The 24,249-nt window shown below is 53.7% G+C and overlaps 1 protein-coding gene across 1 annotated transcript; it reads left to right on the top strand.

Moving 5' to 3' along the window:
* Positions 1–1,140: 1,140 nt before the first annotated feature.
* Positions 1,141–21,517, top strand: LOC121275149 (fibulin-2-like; the record flags this gene model as incomplete). The annotated part of the gene is made up of 7 exons (XM_041182568.1): positions 1,141–1,767; positions 8,850–8,961; positions 13,916–14,045; positions 16,626–16,812; positions 18,586–18,693; positions 20,544–20,651; positions 21,463–21,517. Coding segments are annotated over exons 1-7 (1,319 nt in total), but the record flags the coding sequence as incomplete, so codon positions are not given.
* Positions 21,518–24,249: the final 2,732 nt, after the last annotated feature.

Genomic DNA, 24,249 nt, shown 5'->3' with positions numbered 1-24,249 from the left:
TTACAGAGATAGGGATGGGTGTAGGGGCTGGAGGAGGTTACAGAGATAGGGAGGGGTGTAGGGGCTGGAGGAGGTTACAGAGATAGGGATGGGTGTAGGGGCTGGAGGAGGTTACAGAGATAGGGAGGGGTGTAGGGGCTGGAGGAGGTTACAGAGATAGGGAGGGTTGTAGGGGCTGGAGGAGGTTACAGAGATAGGGAGGGTTGTAGGGGCTGGAGGAGGTCACAGAGATAGGGATGGGTGTAGGGGCTGGAGGAGGTTACAGAGATATGGAGGGGTGTAGGGGCTGGAGGAGGTTACAGAGATAGGGATGGGTGTAGGGGCAGGAGGAGGTTACAGAGATAGGGAGGGTTGCCGGATCGGGAGTCAGTGTGGGTCAGCGAGCACAGGGAGTGACGGGCGGACAGGACTCGGTGTGATTTTGGCCACAGGGTGGGGGACAGCAGAGTTTTGGCTGAGCTGAGCTTTCCAGAGGGTAGAATGTGGGAGGTAGCCCAGGAGAGTGTTGGAATAGCCGAGTCTGGAGGGGACAAAGGCGTGGGCGAGGGTTTCAGCAGCCGATGAGCTAAGGCAGGGACGGAGTTGGGTGATGTTATGGAGGTGGGAGCGGGCGACATTAGTGTCGGCAAGGATATGAGGGTCAGGAACTCATCCTGGGGTCAAAGGCGATGCGAGTGTCCCCTGTGAACCGGTTCAGCCCCAGACAGTGGCCGGGGAGAGGGGAGGATTTGAGGACAATCCTTATGATGATGCATTCCAGACAAATAAATCTCTCACCCTGAGCTGCACCGACCAAACTAACCCCTTTCGCAACCCCTGAGCCGTATGGAGTTGGTTCAACACAGCATCGGGGGACCCTCGGGTGGTCCAAGCACCAGGACTAAGGGGGACCTTCTGATTCTGCTCCTGATTTCTACTCAATAAAGACAGTTAGGGAAACTCGGGAGGATTCAGAGGGACCTTTACTCTGGATCTAACCCCGTGCTGTACCTGTCCTGGGAATGTTTGATGGGGACGGTGTAGAGGGACCTTTACTCTGTATCTAACCCCGTGCTGTACCTGTCCTGGGAGTGTTTGATGGGGACGGTGTAGAGGGACCTTTACTCTGTGTCTAACCCCGTTCAATCTCTCCCACAGCTTCCCACGCCATGGCTGCCCATGGTTCGCTGAACATTGGCGGCGGGATCTTGCTGTGCCTCGCTCTGTTGCCGGCGGGCGTCCTTGGCCAGTGGGACTGCACAGGGGCGGAGTGCCCGGAATTGGAGAACTGCATTGAGGAGACACTGGACATTGGGGCGTGCTGCGCCTCCTGCGTGCAGCTGGGTTGTGTGTGCCAGGGGTACATGTACTACGACTGCCTGCGGGCTGGGTACCGGGCTGGCAAAATCCCGGCGGGCGCTTCCTACTACGTGGACGGCGGGAGCACCGAGTGCAAGTGCCCGGATGGGGGTGGGAAGATACTCTGCAGCTTCATCCCTTGCCCCGACCTCCCCAGGAACTGCATCAAGATCTACCAGCCCCCCGACGGGTGCCCCCAGTGTACCATGCTGGGCTGCATCAGCAGCGGGCAGCAGTACCCGGCCGGGCACTCCTTCCGGGTGGAGCCCTGCACCGTCTGCCACTGCCTGAGCTCGGGCTCCCTCATGTGCACGGCCGACGCCGGTGGCTGCGGTGAGGAGGAGGGGGTTCACCCTGAGGGCCCCAGTCCCGGGGTCCTCTCCGACCAGAAAGACCCCCCACCGGAGGAGCGGGCACCCTCGACTGACGGTAAGAGAGGTGAGAGGGGCTGGGGGCGGGGGGGTGGGGGGAGGGTCGGGTGGGGGCTGGAGCTGGGGAAGGGGAGGTTAGCGAGAGGGTGGGGAGGCTAGTGGGGGTGAAGCAGAGGCTGGAGGGGGTTGGAGGTGATGGGAACTGGGGTGCGGGGAAGGGCGTTAATACAATCCAGGCTGGTAGGGGAAGTCAAAGCCACGAGCTTTTCTTTGCGGAGAGAGCTTATTGGCTTTGTTCAATCTCAGAGCTCTCCCCTCCCACCCAGTGTCCCAGCCGTCCCCTATTTATATCCTCTTCTCAATAACAAACTAACTAACAGTGAACAAACTGAAAGCCCCTTTTAAGGGGGCATGAGAACAAAAGAAAATTTCGAGGGGATACCCCCATGAATCAGTTTGAAATGTCACCCCCGGGGGCTGATGGAGGCACCCCAGCCCCTGCACTGCCCACCGGCCGTGGGACACCCCGAGCCTACCAGTGGGTGCACCGCGTGCTCTCGCTTCAAGGATACCCGGCTGCAAACGTAGCCATGGAAGAGGGGCAGACGGTCGGGTTGGTCCGAAATTCTCAGCTCCTTACGCCTGTTAATAACCCCCCCACCACCCCAACCATTTACACCCATTGACCGCCCGCTGCCCAGAATGGATATTGACGCCCGCTAGCACTGGTGGTGTAGCGGTGATGCCACCTGACTGGTAATCCAGACCCCACCCCCAGGCTCACGCTCTGGGTTTGGGGGGGGGTGAAGGACCCGGGTTCAAATCCCATCCCCCCCCACCCACCCCCCCCACCCCTGCCCCCCCCACCCCCCGGGCAGCTGGTGGAATTTAAATTCAATGGACAAAATCTGGAATTTGGAAGCCAGTTTCAGTCACAGGGACTGTGAAACTATCATCGATCATCGTTTAAAAAAAAACCATCTGGTTCACTCATGCCTCTTTAGGGAAGGAAATCTGCCCTCCTTACACGTGACTCCAGACTATCAGCCATGTGATTGGCTCTTAACTGCCCCTTCTTGAATGGCCTAAGGAGCCATTCAGTTCAAGGGGCAATTAGGGACGGGCAACCAACGCTGGCGATGTCCGCATCCCGTGACAGAGTTTAAAGGGAATAATAATTGACACTCTCTTGGGCGGAAGGAACCAATTGAAAGCCAAAAAGCCAGCCGGGCCCAGTGATAGGAGCACGGGTAACTGAAGCTCCAGAAGGACCTTGCCAAATTAAATTAAAATGTCGAGTTGGGGGCATTGTAGCACTCCAGCCCCCCTCCTGAGGTGCCCACCAGTCACAGAATGTGCCAAGCTTGCCAGTGGGCTTGCATGTTCCCTCTCCAGGGACATCTGGCTGCAAACGTAGCCATGGGAGAGAGGGGCAGACAGTCAAGGCCCTGATGACACATTGCCCTCACCACCCCTCCCCCCTCCTCCCCAAAACCCCCAACCTGCCTGTTGCCTGGAGCTGTTAATGCCCCCCCCCCCCCATTTATACTCTTCTGAGTGCCACTGGAAACCGAATCTTAGTTAGCCAATGGGGGCAAAAAGCCAATGAAGCCAATTGATAGCCCTTTCGAAGGACAGTGTGAGAACAAGAAAATTTAAAGGGACCTCATATAATTTAATGAGAATGTCGCTTCGGGGGCTGATGGGTATACTCTCCGCTGGCTGGAGTCATATTGAGCACAAAGGAAGATGGTTGTGGTTGTTGGAGGTCAGTCATCTCAGCTCCAGGACATCACTGCAGGACTCCCTCAGGGTAATGTTTTCGGCCCAACCATCTTCAGCTGCTTCATCAACGACCTTCCTTCCATCATAAGGTCAGAAGTAGGGATGTTCGCTGATGATTGCATAATGTTCATCTCCATTTGCGACTCCTCAGATACTGAAGGAGTTCATGTCCAAATGCAGCAAGACCTGGACAATATCCAGGCTTGGGGCTGACAAGTGGCAAGTAGCATTCACACCACACAAGTGCCAGGCAATGACCATCTCTAACAAGACAGAACCTAACCATAGCCCCTTGATGTTACCATCACTGAATCCCCCACTATCAACATCCTGGGGGTTACCACTGACCAGAAACTGAACTGGACCCAGCCATATAAATACTGTGGCTACAAGAGCAGGTCAGAGGCTGGGAATCCTGCGGAGAGTAACTCACCTCCTGACTCCCCAAAGCCAGTCCACCATCTACAAGGCACAAGTCAGGAGTGTGATGGAATACTCCCCACCTGCCTGGATGAGTGTATCCCCACCAGATTTCCTTCCCTGAAGGGCATTAGTTTAGAACATTCAGCAATGGTTTCATGGTCATCAGTAGACTTAATTCCAGATTTTTATTGTATTCAACTCCACTGACTGACTGCTGTGGTGGGATTTGAACCTGGGTCCCCAGAACATTACCCTGGCGACAATACCATTAAACCATTGCCTCCCCTATTGATGCTCACTCTCTGTTCACTCTCTATTGACTGTTCACTCTCTGATCACTCTCTATTGACGGCTCACTGCTCACTCTCTATTGACTGCTCACTCTCTGCCCTCTCACTATTGACCGTTCTCTCTCTCTGCTCACTCTCTATTGGCTGCTCACTCTCTATTGGCCGCTCACTCTCTATTGGCTGCTCACTCTCTATTGGCCGCTCATTCTCTATTGACTGCTCACTCTCTATTGACTGCTCACTCTCAATTGATGCTCACTCTCTATTGACTGCTCACTCTCTATTGACTGCTCACACTCTGCCCTCTCTCTATAGATTGCTCACTCTCTGTTGACTGCTCACTCTCTGTTGACAGCTCACTCTGTTGACTGCTCACTCTCTGTTGACAGCTCACTCTGTTGACCGCTCACTCTCTATTGACCGCTCACTCTCTGCCCTCTCACTATTGACTGCTCACTCTCTCCCCACTCTTTATTGACTGCTCATTTTCTGTTGACTCTCTATTGGCAGCTCACTCTCTATTGGCCGCACACTCTCTGCCCTCTCACTATTGACTGCTCACTCTATGCCCTCTCACTATTGACTGCTCACTCTCTCCCATCTCACTACTGACTGCTCAGTCTCTCCTCACTCTTTATTGACTGCTCACTCTCTATGGGCCACTCACTCTCTATTGACTGCTCACTCTCTATTGGCCGCTCACTCTCTATTGGCCGCTCACTCTCTATTGACTGCTCTCTCTCTATTGACTGCTCACTCTCTGCTCTCTCTCTATTGACTGCTCACTCTCTATTGATGCTCACTTTCTATTGATGCTCACTCTCTATCGACTGCTCACTCTCTATTGACTGCTCACTTTCTGCCCTCTCTCTATAGATTGCTCACTCTCTGTTGACTGCTCACTCTCTGTTGACTGCTCACTCTCTGTTGACTGCTCACTCTGTTGACCACTCACTCTCTATTGACCGCTCACTCTCTGCTCTCTCACTATTGACTGCTCACTCTCTCCCCACTCTTTATTGACTGCTCATTCTCTGTTCACTCTCTATTGGCCACTCACTCTCTATTGGCCACTCACTCTCTATTGGCCGCTCACTCTCTGCCCTCTCACTATTGACTGCTCACTCTCTGCCCTCTCACTATTGACTGCTCACTCTCTCCCCTCTCACTATTGACTGCTCAGTCTCTCCTCACTCTTTATTGACTGCTCACTCTCTATTGGCCACTCACTCTCTATTGACTGCTCATTCTCTATTGACCACTCACTCTCTGCCCACTCTCTAATGACTGCTCACTCTCTAATGACGGCTCACTCTCTAATGACCGCTCACTCTCTATTGACCGTTCACTCTCTATTGGCCACTCACTCTCTGCCCTCTTTCTATTGACTGCTCACTCTCTCCCCACTCTTTATTGACTGCTCACTCTCTGTTTACTCATTGACTGCTCACCCTCTAATGATTGCTCACTCTCTGCTCACTCTCTATTGGCCGCTCACTCTCTATTGACCGCTCACTCTCTGCACTCTCTCTATAGATTGCTCACTCTCTGTTGACTGCTCACTCTCTGTTGACCGCTCACTCTCTGTTGACCGCTCACTCTCTACTGACCGCTCACTCTCTGCCCTCTCACTATTGACTGCTCACTCTCTCCCCACTCTTTTTTGACTGCTCATTCTCTGTTCACTCGTTGACCGCTCACCCTCTATTGACCGCTCACCCTCTATTGGCTGCTCACTCTCTGCTCATTCCCTATTGGCCGCTCACTCTCTGCTCACTCTCTATTGGCCGCTCACTCTCTGTTGGCCTCTCACTCTCTATTGGCTGCTCACTCTCTGCCCTCTTTCTATTGACTGCTCACTCTCTCCCCACTCTTTATTGACTGCTCACTCTCTGTTCACTCATTGACTGCTCACCCTCTATTGACTGCTCACTCTCTATTGGCCGCTCACTCTCTATTGACCACTCACTCTCTATTGGCCGCTCACTCTCTGCCCTCTCACTATTGACTGCTCACTCTCTGCCCTCTCACTTTTGACTGCTCAGTCTCTCCTCACTCTTTATTGACTGCTCACTCTCTATTGGCCACTCACTCTCTATTGACTGCTCACTCTCTATTGACCACTCACACTCTGCCCACTCTCTAATGACCGCTCACTCTCTAATGACCGCTCCCTCTCTAATGACCGCTCACTCTCTATTGACCGCTCACTCTCTATTGACCGCTCACTCTCTATTGGCCATTCACTCTCTGCCCTCTTTCTATTGACTGCTCACTCTCTCCCCACTCTTTATTGACTGCTCACTCTCTGTTCACTCATTGACCGCTCACCCTCTAATGACTGCTCACTCTCTATTGGCCGCTCACCCTCTATTGACCGCTCACTCTCTGCCCTCTCTCTATTGACCGCTCACTCTCCATTGACCGCTCACTCTCTGCCCTCTCACTGTTGACTGCTTACTCTCTCCACACTCTTTATTGACTGCTCACTCTCTGTTCACTCATTGACTGCTCACCCTCTATTGGCCACTCACCCTCTATTGGCTGCTCACTCTCTATTGACCGCTCACTCTCTATTGACCGCTCACTCTCTGCCCTCTCACTATTGACTGCTCACTCTCTCCCCTCTCACTATTGACTGCTCACTCTCTCCTCACTCTTTATTGACTGCTCACTCTCTATTGGCCGCTCACTCTCTATTGACCACTCACTCTCTGCCCACTCTCTAATGACTGCTCACTCTCTATTGACCGCTCACTCTCTATTGGCCGCTCACTCTCTGCCCTCTCTCTATTGACTGCTCGCTCTCTATTGACTGCTCACTCTCTGGCCGCTCACCGTCTATTGACTGCTCACTCTCTATTGGCCGCGCACTCTCTATTGGCGGCTCACTCTCTATTGGCCGCTCACTCTCTATTGGCAGCTCACTCTCTATTGACCGCTCACTCTCTATTGGCCGCTCACTCTCTATTGGCCGCTCACTCTCTGCCCTCTCTCTATTGACCGCTCACTCTATTGACCGCTCACTCTATTGACCGCTCACTCTATTGGCCGCTCACCCTCTATTAGCCGCTCACTCTCTATTGACCGCTCACTCTCTCCCCTCTCACTATTGACTGCTCACTCTCTCCTCACTCTTTATTGACCGCTCACTCTCTATTGACCACTCACTCTCTGCCCACTCTCTAATGACCGCTCACTCTCTAATGACCGCTTACTCTCTGGCCGCTTGCCCTCTATTGGCCGCTCACTCTCTATTGACTGCTCACTCTCTGTATTGACCACTCACTCTCTGCCCTCTCACTATTGTCTGCTCATTCTCTGCCCTCTCACTGTTGACTGCTCACTTTCTGCCCTCTCTCTATTGACTGCTCACTCTCTATTGATGTTCACTCTCTATTGGCCGCACACTCTCTATTGGCTGCTCACTCTCTATTGGCAGCTCACTCTCTATTGACCGCTCACTCTCTGTTCACTCATTGGCCACTCACCCTCTATTGACCGCTCACTCTCTGCCCTCTCTCTATTGACCGCTCACTCTATTGACCGCTCACTCTATTGACCGCTCACTCTATTGGCCGCTCACCCTCTATTAGCCGCTCACTCTCTATTGACCGCTCACTCTCTCCCCTCTCACTATTGACTGCTCACTCTCTCCTCACTCTTTATTGACCGCTCACTCTCTATTGACCACTCACTCTCTGCCCACTCTCTAATGACCGCTCACTCTCTAATGACCGCTTACTCTCTGGCCGCTTGCCCTCTATTGGCCGCTCACTCTCTATTGACTGCTCACTCTCTGTATTGACCACTCACTCTCTGCCCTCTCACTATTGTCTGCTCATTCTCTGCCCTCTCACTGTTGACTGCTCACTTTCTGCCCTCTCTCTATTGACTGCTCACTCTCTATTGATGTTCACTCTCTATTGGCCGCTCACTCTCTGCCCTCTCACTATTGACTGCTCACTCTCTGTTCACTCATTGACTGCTCATTCTCTATTGATGCTCACTCTCTGCCCTCTATTGACCACTCACTCTCTGCCCTCTCTCTATTGGCCGCTCACTCTCTTCTCATGCTTTATTGGCCTCTCACTCTCTGCTCACGCTCTATTGGCCACTCACTCTCTGCCCTCTCACTACTGGCCCCTCACTCTCTGCTCACTCTATATTGACAGCTCACTCTCTGTTCACTCATTGACTGCTCACACTCTATTGATGCTCACTGTCTATTGATGCTCACCCTCTGCCCTCTCACTATTGGCCGCTCAAACTCTGCTCACTTTCTATTGACCGCTCACTCTCTATTGAGCATGCAATCTCTGCCCACTTACTATTGACCACTCACACTCTATTGACCACTCACACTCTATTGACCGCTCACTCTATTGATTGCTCACTCTATTGATTGCTCACTCTCTGCTCATTCCTTATTGACCACACACTCTGCCCTCTCTCTATTGACCGCTCACTTCCTATTGACTGCTCACTCTCTATTGGCCACTCACTCTCTTCTTGCTCTCTATTGAGTGCTCACACTCTTTTGAGTGCTCACTCCCTGCCCCCTCACTATGGTCTCCCCGTACTTGGTCTGATGTTTGGATTTCTCCCGGTCTGATCTCTGCTTGGGGTTTGTCTCCTGCAGCTACGTCTGATGAATCTCTCGCTTCCTGCTGCAGCACTGGGCGTCTCTGGGCCTCAGAGAATGGTAAATGCCTGAGGGATCCATCGCACGGAGAGGACTCAGAGCTCTGCAGGTCTGTTTGCCTTCTGTTCACCACAGAAAGCCTTCGGTGATGGAGTTAGAGGCTGGCTTTACACAACTGAGTGATCACAGTAGTGTCACAGCGCATCAGTGTGTGTGTGTGTATGTGAGAATGTAGACTCATAGACCTTTACAGCACAGGAGGCCATTCAGCCCATCAGGACCGTGCAGGACAACAAGGATCTGACTACACCAATCCCATTTTCCAACGCTTGGCCCATAGCCCTGGAGGCTATGGCAACACAAGTGAATATCTAAATACTTCTTAAACGTTACAAGAGTTTCTGACTCCACCACCCTTTCAGGCAGTGAGTTCCAGACTCCCACCAACCTCAGGGTGAAAAAATTTCTCCTCAGCTCCCCTCTTAGATTTAAGGTAAGAGGTGAAAGGCTATGTCCCCTGGTTATTGACCCCTCTACTAATGGAAAAAGTGCCTCCCTGTCCACCCTGTCTATGCCCCTGATAATCTTATACACCTCTATCAGGTCCCCTCTCAACCTTCACTGCTCCAAGGGAAACAACCCCAGCCTATCCAATCTTTCCTCATAGCTCAAACCCTTCAGCCCAGGCAGCATCCTGGTGAATCTCCTCTGCACCCTCTCCAGTGCAATCACATCCTTCCTATAATGTGGTGACCAGAGCTGCACACACTACTCCAGTTGTGGCCTAACCAGCATTTTATACAGTTCCAGCATAACCTCCCTCCTCTTGTATTCTATGCCTCGGCTAATAAAGGCAAGTATCCCATATCCCTTCTTACCCACCTTATCTACCTGCCCTGCTACCTACAGGGATCTGTGGATATGCACCCCAAGGTCCCTCTGATCTTCAGCACTTTCCAGAGTCCTATCATTCATAGTGTAATCCCTTGCCTTGTTAGCCCTCCCCATGTGCATTAGCTCACACTTTTCCGGGTGTATATGAGAATGAGCGTGTTTGCGTGTCAACATGATTCAGTGTGTCCTCTCTCCTTCAAATCTGCTGTTATCTCCCCTTTCCTCAATAAAAACAGACTTGACCCCCTTTGCCCTTGCAAACTTCCGTCCCTTCTCCAACCCTCCCTTTCCTCTCCCTCGTCCTTGAAAGTGTTCACACCTCCCGAATCCGTGTCCACCTTTCCCGGAACTCCACATTTGAATCCATCCAATCAGGTGTCTGTCAGTATCGAATCGGCTCTTTGCAAGGTCACAAACAACGTCCCCTGTGAACGTGACAAGGGTAAACTTTCCCCCGAACCGTCTGCCGTCTTTGACATGGTCGATCCCCCCCATCCCCTTCCCACGGCTCTCCCACTGTCGCTTCAGCTGGGTGGGGCTGCACTCACCTGGTTCCATTCTCACCCGTCTAATCACAACCAACCGATCACCTTCACTTCCCGCTCCCGCACCATGACCGCTAGTGTCCCCCCAAGGACCCATCCTTGATCCCCGCCCTCATTCCTCATCTACAAGCTGCCCCTCGGTGACATCATCTGAGAGCACAGTGTTAGTTTACACACGTGCGCTGACGTCATACAGCTCGGCCTCCCCCCACCTCTCTGGACTCCTCCACTCTCTAAATTGTCAGACCGCTGATCCGACATCTGGTCCTGGAGGTCTCAGCTCCAAACTCTGATCCTGAGCGACCGACTCCATCCCGCTCCCTAGTAATGGGCTGAGGTGGAGCCAGACTGTTCACATTCGTCACCCCCTGTACTCACTGATCTACACTGGCTCTATGCAACCTCCTCCAGCCCCTACAACCCTCCCTATCTCTGTAACCTCCTACAGCCCCTACACCCCTCCCTATCTCTGTAACCTCCTCCAGCCCCTACACCCCTCCCTATCTCTGTAACCTCCTCCAGCCCCTACACCACTCCCCATCTCTGTAACCCTCCTACAGCCCCTACACCCCTCCCCATCTCTGTAACCTCCTCCAGCCCCTACACCCCTCCCTATCTCTGTAACCTCCTACAGCCCCTACACCCCTCCCCATCTCTGTAACCTCCTACAGCCCCTACACCCCTCCCCATCTCTGTAACCTCCTCCAGCCCCTACAACCCTCCCTATCTCTGTAACCTCCTACAGCCCCTACAACCCTATCGCTGTAACCTCCTCCAGCCCCCTACACCCCTCCCTAACCCTGTAACTTCCTACAGCCCCCACAACCCTCGCTATCTCTGCAACCTCCTCCAGCCCCTACAACCCTCCCTATCTCTGTAACCTCCTGCAGCCCCTACAACCCTCCCTATCCCTGTAACCTCCTCCAGCCCCCTACAATCCTCCCTATCCCTGTAAACTCCTTCAGCCCCCTTCACCCCTCCCGATCTCTGTAACCTCCTCCAGCCCCCTACACCCCTCCCGATCTCTGTAACCTCCTACAACCCCCCCTATCTCTGTAACCTCCTCCAGCCCCCTACACCCCTCCCTAACCCTGTAACTTCCTCCAGCCCCCACAACCCTCACTATCTCTGTAACCTCCTCCAGTCCTACACCCCCTCCCTATCTCTGCAACCTCCTCCAGCCCCTACACCCCTCCCTATCCCTGTAACCTCCTCCAGCCCCCTACACCCCTCCCGATCTCTGTAACCTCCTCCAGCCCCTACACCCCTCCCTATCCCTGTAACCTCCTCCAGCCCCCTACACCCCTCCCGATCTCTGTAACCTCCTCCAGCCCCTACACCCCTCCCTATCTCTGTAACCTCCTCCAGCCCCCTACACCCCTCCCGATCTCTGTAACCTCCTCCAGCCCCTACACCCCTCCCTATCTCTGTAACCTCCTCCAGCCCCTCTCTCTCTCCTCTATGACCGAGCTTTGGATCACCTGCCCCTAATTATATGTCGAGGTTCCTCTATCCAAAAATTGAACACGTCCAAAAACTGTACTTTTTTTTTGAACCTCATCGACCTTTAGCGTGGGAAGTCTAGCTGTTTGTCTGCACTGTTTACCTTGCGATGTCAAAAAAAGAAACTTATTACAGTACCCTGCATTTATCATTGTGATACACCTCTAGCCATTTTATTTACTTCAGACTACAGCGAGCCTAGGCTTACTATACTGTAATGTAAGTTGATATGTGGTATCCGGAAATCAAAATTACCTGAGATCTGAAACGCGACCGGCCCCAAGGGTTTTGGAGAAAGGATATACTCGACTGTACCTCCTTATGTGGCTTAGAGTCTAATTTTGCTTCACAATGATGTCATGAAGCATATTGGCATGTTTAACTACATTAATAGCACAATGCAAATGCAAGTTGTGGTGTGATTGTGTATGTCTTTGTGTTGTCGTGTCTGTGTGTTGTCGTGTCTGTGTGTTTTACTTTGCGTGTGTTCTGTGTGTGCATGTGTTCTACTGTATGTGCGTGTGTTCTACTGTATGTGCATGTGTTTTACTGTATGTGCGTGTGTTTTACTGTATGTGCGTGTGTTTCACTGTATGTGCGTGTGTTTCACTGTATGTGCGTGTTTCACTGTATGTGCGTGTTTCACTGTATGTGCGTGTGTTTTACTGTGTGTGCGTGTTTTACTGTATGTGCGTGTTTCACTGTATGTGCGTGTTTCACTGTGTGTGCATGTGTTTTACTGTGTGTGCGTGTGTTTCACTGTGTGTGCGTGTGTTTCACTGTGTGTGCGTGTGTTTCACTGTGTGTGCGTGTGTTTCACTGTATGTGCGTGTGTTTCACTGTGTGCACCTGTGTTTTACTTGTGTGCTGGTGTTTTACTGTGTGTGTTACAACGTGTTTTTGTTTTACTGTGTGTTATACCGTGTGTGCATGTGTTTTATTGTGTGTCTCTGTGTACTTTAATTGTGTCTGTGTGTTTTACCGTGTCTGTGTGTTTTACTCTGTATGTGTGTGTGTGTGTCTGTTTCTCTGTGTTTTACTGTATGTGTGTCTCTGTCTGTGTGTTTTACATGTGTGTATTTTAGTGTGTGTGCATGTATTTTACTCTGTGGGTATTTTAGTCTGTGTGGGTGTGTGTGCATTTTAGTCTGTGTGTGTGGTGGGGAGTATATTTGACTCTGTGTTTGTGTGTGGGTGGTGTATTTTACTGTGTGTGTATTTTACTCTGTGTGTGTGTGTGTGTATTTTACTCTGTGTGTGTGTGTGTGTGTATTTTACTGTGCGTGTGTATGTATTTTACTGTGTGTGTGTATTTTACTGTGCGTGTGTATATTTTACTGTGTGTGTGTATGTATTTTACTATGTGTGTATTTTACTGTGTGTGTGTATGTATTTTACCGTGTGTGTGTATGTATTTTACCGTGTGTGTGTGTGTGTGTGTGTGTGTGTGTGTATTTTACTGTGTGTGTGTATTTTACTGTGTGTGTGTATTTTACTGTGTGTGTATTTTACTGTGTGTGTATGTATTTTACCATGTGTGTATTTTACTGTGTGTGTGTGTGTGTTTTACCGTGTGTGTATTTTACTGTGTGTGTGTGTGTGTGTGTGTGTGTGTATTTTACTCTGTGTGTGTGTGTGTATTTTACTCTGTGTGTGTGTGTGTATTTTAGTGTGTGTGTGTGTGTGTGTGTGTGTATTTTACTGTGTGTGTGTGTGTGTGTGTGTGTGTGTGTGTGTGTATTTTACTGTGTGTGTGTGTGTGTGTGTGTGTGTATTTTACTGTGTGTGTGTGTGTGTGTGTGTGTGTATTTTACTGTGTGTGTGTGTGTTTTACTGTGTGTGTGTGTGTGTGTGTGTGTGTGTGTATTTTACTGTGTGTGTGTATTTTACTGTGTGTGTGTGTGTGTGTGTGTGTGTGTGTGTGTGTGTGTATTTTACCGTGTGTATTTTACCGTGTGTGTATTTTACCGTGCGTGTATGTATTTTACTATGTGTGTGTATTTTACTATGTGTGTGTATTTTACTGTGTGTAATTGTGTGTATGTATGTATGTTTTCCTGTGTGTGTGTGTGTGTGTGTGTATCCCGCACGGTGGGATATATCTCTGATCATGTTCTGCAGGGAGCTACAGAAACAATGCTGTCTCTCCACGTTGGAGGAGCTGAGATGTCAGGAAGGTGTGGCGGCTGCGACTCGTGGCAGCTCCTGCTCACCGGAGGCCAACGACGCCTGTGGATCGGACGTGTTTAAGGTGAGGGAAGGTGAAGCACTCTGCCCCTTTCTGATGACAGCTGTTGCTGCAGAAGGCGGTGATCCTAACCACGCAGTCGGTAATGTTAGCCTTCCACAGCCTCCAGCAGCATCCCAATCTCGAAATGAGCTCCGGGTTTCTCTGAAGTGCAGGTTCCCCACCTCAGGATGTCCCGAAGTTCCTCACGGCCCATGAAGAACCAGCTTTCCTCTGATGTATGATCGCTGGAGGAAATGAGCAGGCTCAATTTGCCCACAGCAAGCTCCCACAAACAGCAATGTGATAAATGACCCAGTTTGTCTGTCGTTGGACAGTTGGTTGGGGACAAATATCACCAGGGGGAGTTCCCACCACCCACAGTTCCTCCCATCTTCCAGAGCTGGCCTGGGTCCATTTACATTCACCGGAGAGGGCAAAGGTGAGAGTTCATTGAAATAATTGGGTCTGGAGGTAAAACAAATAGGAACGAATAGGAACACGCACACATACACAGTAAAATATATGCACGCACACATACACATGCACATACACACAAACTAAAACACACACGTACAGAGTAAAACACATAAACACATGGCGAAACACACACACGGAGTAAAACACGCACGCGTGCACACACACAGTGAAACACAGAGGTGCATGCACAGTAAAACACATGCGTACACACATGCACAGTGTAAAACATGCTCACACTCAGTAAAACACACATGCACGCAAACACACACACACAGTAAAACACATGCACACAGAGTAAAACACATACACATGGCAAAACACACACACGGAGTAAAACACGCACGCGTGCACACACACAGTGAAACACAGAGGTGCATGCACAGTAAAACACATGCGTACACACATGCACAGTGTAAAACATGCTCACACTCAGTAAAACACACATGCACGCAAACACACACACACAGTAAAACACATACACACAGAGTAAAACACATACACATGGCAAAACACACACACACAGTGAAGCACACGCACACATACACAGTAAAACCTGCGCGCGCACACAGTGAAGCAGACACACAGTAAAACACATGTGCGTGCACACAGTAAAACTCACATACACAGTAAAACACACATGCACACAAACAGGAAAACATGCATGCACGCACATACAGTAAAACACACACAGTAAAACACATGCGTGCACACAGTGTAAAATATGCACACACAGTAAAACACACATACCCCCATAAACAGTAAAACATGCACATAGGAAAACACATGTGCGCACACACACAGTAAAACACACATGCATGAACACAAACACGCACACAGTAAAACAAGCATGCATGCACACAAACACGCACACAGTAAAACACGCGTGCATGCACACAAACACGCACAGTAAAACACGCGTGCATGCACACAAACACGCACACAGTAAAACACGCGTGCATGCACACAAACACGCACACAGTAAAACACGCGTGCATGCACACAAACACGCACACAGTAAAACACGCGTGCATGCACACAAACATGCACACAGTAAAACACGCGTGCATGCACACAAACACGCACACAGTAAAACACGCGTGCATGCACACAAACACGCACACTGTAAAACACGCGTGCATGCACACAAACGCACACAGTAAAACACACGTGCATGCACACAAACACACACACACGCACACAGTAAAACACGCATGCATGCACACAAACACGCACACAGTAAAACATGCATGCATGCACACAAACACGCACACAGTAAAACACGTATGCATGCACACAAACACGCACACACAGTAAAACACGTGTGCATGCACACAAACACACACACAGTAAAACACGCATGCATGCACACAAACACACACACGCACACAGTAAAACACGCATGCATGCACACAAACACGCACACAGTAAAACACGTATGCATGCACACAAACACGCACACAGTAAAACACGCATGCATGCACACAAACACGCACACAGTAAAACACGTATGCATGCACACAAACACACACACACAGTAAAACACGCATGCATGCACACAAACACGCACACAGTAAAACACGTATGCATGCACACAAACACACACACAGTAAAACACGTGTGCATGCACACAAACACACACACACAGTAAAACACGCGTGCATGCACACAAACACGAACACACACAGTAAAACACGCGTGCATGCACACAAACACGCACACAGTAAAACACACGTGCATACACACAAACACACGCGCACACATTCGGCCCCTTGAACCTGCTCCCCCATTCAATACAACCACGGTCGATCTTCCACCCCTCGACCCCCTCGGTGTCCGGAAGTCCTTCGATCTCCGCCTCTGAACGCACTCGAAGAGCGAGCTCCCTCTGGGGCCCGGGGGGAGAGGTGGTGGGGGGGGGGGGGGGTGTGTTCCTGAAGATTCCCAGCCCTCAGAAGCGAAGGGGTTTCTCCTCCTCGTCTCCAGACGAAAACCCGTGACGTTACCTCACTCCCCCCAGCCCCCACCCCCGAGCCGGAAGCGGGAGACTCCTGGCGGCCAGGGGCAGGCAATGGTCCACCTTCCTGTTGCTGTTAAGCCCCCCTGTTTTGTCCTTTTGAATTCCAGCGCTGCTGCAAGTGCTGCTCTCTGGGCCACCGAGCTCGGGGCCAGGGGCTGGCCTGTGGGCACATTCCGGCCCTCGGCCTTGGCTGCGGGGAGCTGTTCACCGCCTGCTGCGGGGAGACGGACGACCACCTCCACCAGCCCGGCCATCGTCGTGAGCCCAGGCGACCACAGGAGGCGCCCTTGACCGGTGAGTCAGTGGCCAGGACGGTGGGTGGGTGGGGGGGGTGGGGGAAGGAGGAGGAGGAGGAGGAGGTAGGGATGGATTGGGTGGGGGGGGCGGGGGGTGGGTGTGGAAGGTACCCTCCCCGGACCTCAGGAGTGACCGGGGGGTGGGGGGGGAGGGAGGGAGGACGGGACTAGCCCCGGGACGAGGCTCGGACCCCCCCCGAACCCCACTGGACGATTAAAGTCTGGGGGAGAGGGAAGCGGTAGAAGATGCTGAGGTGAAGACCTCAGGTGAAGACTTGAGGACGAGTCTGAAGTCAGAGAGGAGCAGAACGTTTGGATCTTTTAGACAGTGAGCGATGTCCTGTATCTTCTGTTCACGGGATGTGGCTGGGCCCAGCACTTGTTGCCCGTCCCTAATTGCCCCCTTGAGAAGGTGGGGGTGGGGGGTGAGCTCCCTTCTTGAGCCGCTGCAGTCCCCGGGTGGTGTAGGTACACCCACCGCGCTGTTAGGGAGGGAGTTCCAGGATTGTGTCCGTGTGGTGTAGGTACACCCACCGTGCTGTTAGGGAGGGAGTTCCAGGATTTTGACCCAGTGACAGTGAAGGAACAGCCGATATAGTTCCAAGTCGGGATGGTGAGTGGCTTGGAGGGGAACTTGCAGGTGGTGGTGTTCCCCATGCGTCTGCTGCCCTTGTCCTTCTAGGTGGTAGAGGTGGTGGGTTTGGGCGGCGCTGTTGAAGGAGCCTTGGCGAGTTGCTGCAGTGCATCTTGTAGATGGTACACACACTGCTGCCCCTGTGCGTCGGTGGTGGAGGGAGTGAATGTTTGTGGATGGGGAGCCGATCAAGCGGGGCTGCTTTGTCCTGGACGGTGCAGAGCTTCTTGAGTGTTGTGGGAGCTGCAATCATCCAGGCAAGTGGGGAGTGTCCCATCACACTCCTGACTTGTGCCTTGTAGATGGTGGACAGGCTTTGGGGAGTCAGGAGGTGAGTTACTCTCCGCAGGATTCCCAACCTCTGACCTGCACTTGTAGCCACAGTGTTTATCTGGCTGGGTCCAGTTCAGTTTCTGGTCAATGGTAACCCCCAGGATGTTGATAGTGGGGGATTCAGTGATGGTGATGACAGTGAATGTCAAGGGGAGATGGTTGCATTGTCGCTTGTTGGAGATGGTCATCGCCTGGCATGGTTTACCCCGGAGCAGATTCTGAGGGGTCTTTTACAGGGGATCGGGTAAGCTCCCAGTGAGGACAAAGGTTCAGGGGAGAGCGGGTGTAGTGCTGGATTAATGAGGTAACTCTGTCGACGAGCCAGCACGGACCCCGCGGGCTGAATGGCCACCTCCTGTGCTGTGGCCATCTCAAATTGCAGCAGTTTGGACATCACAGGTGGTGGGGGTGGGGGAGGTGGGGGTGGGATTGGAAAGACGTTGCTGATAGTGACGGTGCTATTCGAGCTGGGTAGCCATCACCCGCACGGTCTCATTGAGAGGTGGCTCCACTCGGTTAGGAGGGTGAGGTAGGGAAGGCGGGGGGGGGGGGGGGGTGGTGGGAATGTGGGGGGGGGGAAAGGGGAAGAGGAGCCCACATCCACCCACCCCCATCCCCCTGCCTCCACCTCCAAGCCCCCACCTCTACCCCCACCCACCTCCAAGCTCCCGCCTCCACCCCTACCCAACCCTATGCCACTGCCTCCACCCCCTCCCACCCGCCCCCCACCCCCCAATCCCCAAACACACACCCAGAAGCCTCAGTCCCTGCCCCGAGTGATCGACCTTTCGATGATGCCTACAGAGGCAGACGAGCGAAGAGAGGAGGAGGAGGGTCGAGGGAACCCTAGCCAGGTGTCTCCGCCGGAGGTGGAGGAGGAGGAGGAGGACGATGGTGGCGGTCGGTGCCCAGGTACGTGGCCAGTCGGGCAGGAGCTGCCAGGGCGCGAGGTCTCCCGCAGTCGATCAGCTCACAGGGAGCGCTGCACGCTGAGATACCGGGACCCAGGCTGTGGGTTTGGGGCTTTTTGGGGAGGGGTGCGGGGGGTCAGGTGGCTGCCCTCCTAGCCCCACGTAGGAGCCCAGAGCTCAGGGTCTCACCTCCGGTAAAATCACCCAGACAGACCCGGCCCCCCACCCCCCCCGAGCGCCTCTCGCCAGCGCAGGAGGCCACAGCCGAGGAAGGAGTCTCCTCACAGAGTGCCGGGCGCTGCCGTAATGCAGGGGAATCGGCAGCTGATTTGCGCACAGCAAGACTCCAGAAACTGCCAAGGCATGTCATCTGCGTTTTTTTTTATAGCAAAGTTGGTTGAGGCATAAATGTTGGCCCTGCGGCACAGGGGAGAACCCGCACCCCCTCCCCGACCCTTCTGATAACAGCTGAGGGACTGTTTAGCTTATATCCGACAGGGCAGACTGTACTGACCCTCCGACAGTGCGGCGCTCCCTCGGCATTGACCCTCCGACAGTGCGGCGATCCCTCAGCACTGACACTCCGACAGTGCGGCGATCCCTCAGCACTGACTCTCCGACAGTGCAGCGCTCCCTCAGCACTGACCCTCCGACGGTGCGGCGCTCCCTCGGCATTGACCCTCCCACAGTGCGGCGCTCCCTCGGCATTGACCCTCCGACAGCGCGGCGCTCCCTTGGCATTGACCCTCCGACAGTGCGGTGCTCCCTCGGCACTGACTCTCCGACAGTGCGGCACTCCCTCAGTACTGACCCTCCAACAGTGCGGCGATCCCTCAGCACTGACTCTCCGACAGTGCGGCGCTCCCTCAGCACTGACCCTCCGACGGTGCGGCGCTCCCTCGGCATTGACCCTCCCACGGTGCGGCGCTCCCTCGGCACTGACCCTCCGACAGCGCGGCGCTCCCTCGGCATTGACCCTCCGACAGTGCGGTGCTCCCTCAGCACTGACTCTCCGACAGTGCGGCGCTCCCTCAGTACTGACCCTCCGACAGCGCGGCGCTCCCTCGGCACTGACCCTCCGACAGCGCGGCGCTCCCTCGGCACTGACCCTCCGACAGCGCGGCGCTCCCTCGGCACTGACCCTCCGACAGCGCGGCGCTCCCTCGGCACTGACCCTCCGACAGCGCGGCGCTCCCTCGGCACTGACCCTCCGACAGCGCGGCGCTCCCTCGGCACTGACCCTCCGACAGCGCGGCGCTCCCTCGGCACTGACCCTCCGACAGCGCGGCGCTCCCTCGGCACTGACCCTCCGACAGCGCGGCGCTCCCTCGGCTCCGACAGCGTGGCGCTCCCTCGGCACTGACCCTCCGACAGCGCGGCGCTCCCTCAGCACTGACCCTCCGACAGCGCGGCGCTCCCTCGGCACTGACCCTCCGACAGCGCGGCGCTCCCTCGGCACTGACCCTCCGACAGCGCGGCGCTCCCTCGGCACTGATCCTCCGACAGCGCGGCGCTCCCTCGGCACTGACCCTCCGACAGCGCGGCGCTCCCTTGGCACTGACCCTCCAACAGCGTGGCGCTCCCTCAGCACTGACCCTCCGACAGCGCGGCACTCCCTCGAAACTGACCCTCCGACAGCGCGGCGCTCCCTCGAAACTGACCCTCCGACAGTGCAGTGCTCCCTCAGCACTGACCCTCCGACAGTGCAGCGCTCCCTCGGAACTAACCCTCCGACAGTGCGGCGCTCCCTCAGCACTGTAGCTTGAGAGTGCATCGGGTTCCGCGCCCAGAGTTGGAGAATATTTAATCGCTGTCATTCACTGTTGTTTTTCTGCTCACTGCTGTGCACAGACACAGCTGACAGTCACTGCTCGCAGCTCTGTCGGCGTGAGGGATCGTCCATCGTCTGCTCTTGCTTCCCAGGTTATCAACTGATGAGCGATGGCAGCTCCTGTGCAGGTAATTACCGAAGAAAGGACATCTTCGAACAGCGGGTTAAATATGCTCCTCATGGTGTCCGGGCCGCAGTGTTCTCCATCAAGAGATTAACGTACTCCTGCTCGCTGAGGAGCGACTCGCCTCCTCGAAGCTTTTCGCTTCGCACTTACCAGGACAAACACAATACCAAATTTCAGACTCTCGCAACAATTTATACTGCAGGAGAAAGGGGTGCTAATTGGTCGGCAGGTCGACTCTGATTGGCCCAGGCGTTGCCATGGGGAAAGCAACAGGGAAGTACCAGCTCCCCGAGCCCCCGGGTATTTCAAAAACGGCACAAGGCTTGGACCTTTTCTTTGAGCTGAATGGGCAGCTGTGTATGAATGTACGTGGCTTCATTTACACTGGCTTGAAGCCACACACATTCAGACACAGGACCCCGTCCTCTGCAAACAAAAGGAATATGTTCAAGCCTCGTGCCTTTTTTGAATCACCTGGGGCCTCGGGGAGTCTATTGCTCCCCGCTGCTTTCACCATGGCAACGCCCGTGCCAATCAGAATCGACTTGCCAACCAATCAGCACCCGTTTCTCCTGCAGTATAAATTGTTGTGAGAGTCTGAAATTTGGTATTCTTGTGTCTGTCCCGGGGATTGCGGGGCGAAAAGCTTTGACGAGGTGACTCACAGTGTGGGGGAAGGAGTATAGCTGAAGAGTAACTGCGAGTTTTTTCTAGTGTACTCCAGCTGCTTCACATATTCCACATGTTGCATCGTTATAATTTCAATAATGGCTTTTAAGAAAATAATTCTGGCTCCCTGTATCTTCTTTGAGTCCAATTTCTGACCCCTTCACTCTCTTTACATTGTCACCTTTTCTTGCAACACGTGTCACGCTCATCTCTTCCTCCACCTGCCCCTCTCTCTCTGTCAATCCGGCTTCACTCTGATTTCTCTCTCTCGCTCGGAATCTCTCACTTCAACCCACCTCACCTGACCCCGCCCCTCTTTTCTCTCTCTCTTTCACTCCCTCTCTCCCTCGCACTTTCCTCCACCCTGCCCTTGACTCTCTCCTCCGCCCTTCTCTGCCTCTCTTCCACCCGTCTGTCTCTCTCTCTCCGCCATCCCTCTCTCTGCCGTCCCTCAATGTCTCTCTCACTCCTTTAACCCTCTCTTTCTCTCTCTCCTCCGTCCCTCAATGTCTCTCTCTCTCCCCTCCACACGTCTCTCCCTCTCTCCCTTCCACCCCCTCTCTGTCTCTCTCCCCTCCACCTCTCTCTGTCTCTCTCCCCTCCACCTCTCTGTCTCTCTCTCCCCTCTACCTCTCTCTGTCTCTCTCTCCTCCACCTCGCTCTCTGTCTCTCTCTCCTCCACCTCTCTCTGTCTCTCTCTCCTCCACCTCTCTCTCTGTCTCTCTCCCCTCCACCTCTCTCTGTCTCTCTTCCCTCCACCTCTCTCTGTCTCTCTCCCCTCTACCTCTCACTGTCTCTCTCCCCTCTACCTCTCTCTGTCTCTCTCTCCTCCACCTCGCTCTCTGTCTCTCTCCTCCACCTCTCTCTCTGTGTCTCTCTCCTCCACCTCTCTCTCTGTCTCTCTCTCCTCCACCTCTCTGTCTCTCTCCCCTCCACCCCCTCTCTGTCTCTCTCTCCCTCCTCCACCCCCTCTGTCTCTCCCCTCCACCCCCTCTCTGTCTCTCCCCTCCACCCCCTCTCTGTCTCTCTCTCCCTCCTCCACCCCCTCTCTGTCTCTCCCCTCCACACCCTCTCTGTCTCTCTCTCCCTCCTCCACCCCATCTTTGTCTCTCTCTCCTCCACCTCTACCGCATCTCTGTCTCTCTCTCCTCCACCTCTCTCTGTCTCTCTCTCCTCCACCTCTCTCTCTGTCTCTCTCTCCTCCACCTCTCTCTCTGTCTCTCTCTCCTCCACCTCTCTCTCTGTCTCTCTCTCCTCCACCTCTCTCTCTGTCTCTCTCTCCTCCACCTCTCTCTCTGTCTCTCTCTCCTCCACCTCTCTCTCTGTCTCTCTCCTCCACCTCTCTCCCTGTCTCTCTCTCCTCCACCTCTCTCTATGTCTCTCTCTCCTCCACCTCTATGTCTCTCTCTCCTCCACCTCTCTCTATGTCTCTCTCTCCTCCACCTCTCTCTGTCTCTCTCTCCTCCACCTCTCTCTGTCTCTCTCTCCTCCACCTCTCTCTGTCTCTCTCTCCTCCACCTCTCTCTGTCTCTCTCTCCTCCACCACTCTCTCTGTCTCTCTCTCCTCCACCTCACTCTCTGTCTCTCTCCTCCACCTCTCTCTCTGTCTCTCTCTCCTCCACCTCTCTCTCCTCCACCTCTCTCTCCTCCACCTCTCTCTCCTCCACCTCTCTCTCCTCCACCTCTCTCTCCTCCACCTCTCTCTCTGTCTCTCTCTCCTCCACCTCTCTCTCTGTCTCTCTCTCCTCCACCTCTCTCTCTGTCTCTCTCTCCTCCACCTCTCTCTCTGTCTCTCTCTCCTCCACCTCTCTCTCTGTCTCTCTCTCCTCCACCTCTCTCTCTGTCACTCTCTCCTCCACCTCTCTCTCTGTCTCTCTCTCCTCCACCTCTCTCTCTGTCTCTCTCCCCCTCCACCTCTCTCTCCGTCTCTCTCTCCCTCCACCTCTCTCTCTGTCTCTCTCTCCTCCACCTCTCGCTCTGTCTCTCTCTCCTCCACTTCTCTCTCTGTCTCTCTCTCCTCCACCTCTCTCTCTGTCTCTCTCTACTCCACCTCTCTCTCTGTCTCTCTCTCCTCCACCTCTCTCTCTGTCTCTCTCTCCTCCACCTCTCTCTCTGTCTCTCTCTCCTCCACCTCTCTCTCTGTCTCTCTCTCCACCAACTCTCTCTCTGTCTCTCTCTCCTCCACCTCTCTCTGTCTCTCTCTCCTCCACCTCTGTCTCTGTCTCTCTCTCCTCCACCTCTGTCTCTGTCTCTCTCTCTGTCTCTCTCTCCTCCACCTCTGTCTCTGTCTCTCTCTCCTCCACCTCTCTCTCCGTCTCTCTCTCCTCCACCTCTCTCTCTGTCTCTCTCGCCTCCACCTCTCTCTCTCTGTCTCTCTCTCCTCCACCTCTCTCTCTGTCTCTCTCTCCTCCACCTCTCTCTCTGTCTCACTCTCCTACACCTCTCTCTCTGTCTCTCTCTCCTCCACCTCTCTCTCTGTCTCTCTCTCCTCCACCTCTGTCTCTGTCTCTCTCTCCTCCACCTCTCTCTCTGTCTCTCTCCTCCACCTCTCCGTCTCTCTCTCCTCCACCTCTCTCTGTCTCTCTCGCCTCCACCTCTCTCTGTCTCTCTCTCCTCCACCTCTCTGTCTCTCTCTCCTCCACCTCTCTGCCTCTCTCTCCTCCACCTCTCTCTCTGCCTCTCTCTCCTCCACCTCTCTCTCTGTCTCTCTCTCCTCCACCTCTCTCTCTGTCTCTCTCTCCTCCACCTCTCTCTCTGTCTCTCTCTCCACCACCTCTCTCTCTGTCTCTCTCTCCTCCACCTCTCTCTCTGTCTCTCTCTCCTCCACCTCTCTCTCTGTCTCTCCCTCCTCCACACCCTCTCTGTCTCTCCCTCCTCCACACCCTCTCTGTCTCTCCCTCCTCCACACCCTCTCTGTCTCTCCCTCCTCC

Source organism: Carcharodon carcharias, unplaced genomic scaffold (assembly GCF_017639515.1).
Source record: "Carcharodon carcharias isolate sCarCar2 unplaced genomic scaffold, sCarCar2.pri scaffold_1092_ctg1, whole genome shotgun sequence".
Classification (NCBI taxonomy): Eukaryota; Metazoa; Chordata; class Chondrichthyes; order Lamniformes; family Lamnidae; genus Carcharodon; species Carcharodon carcharias.
The sequence above is the reverse complement of the archived record's forward strand: the minus strand, read 5'-3'. Positions and strand labels throughout refer to the sequence as shown.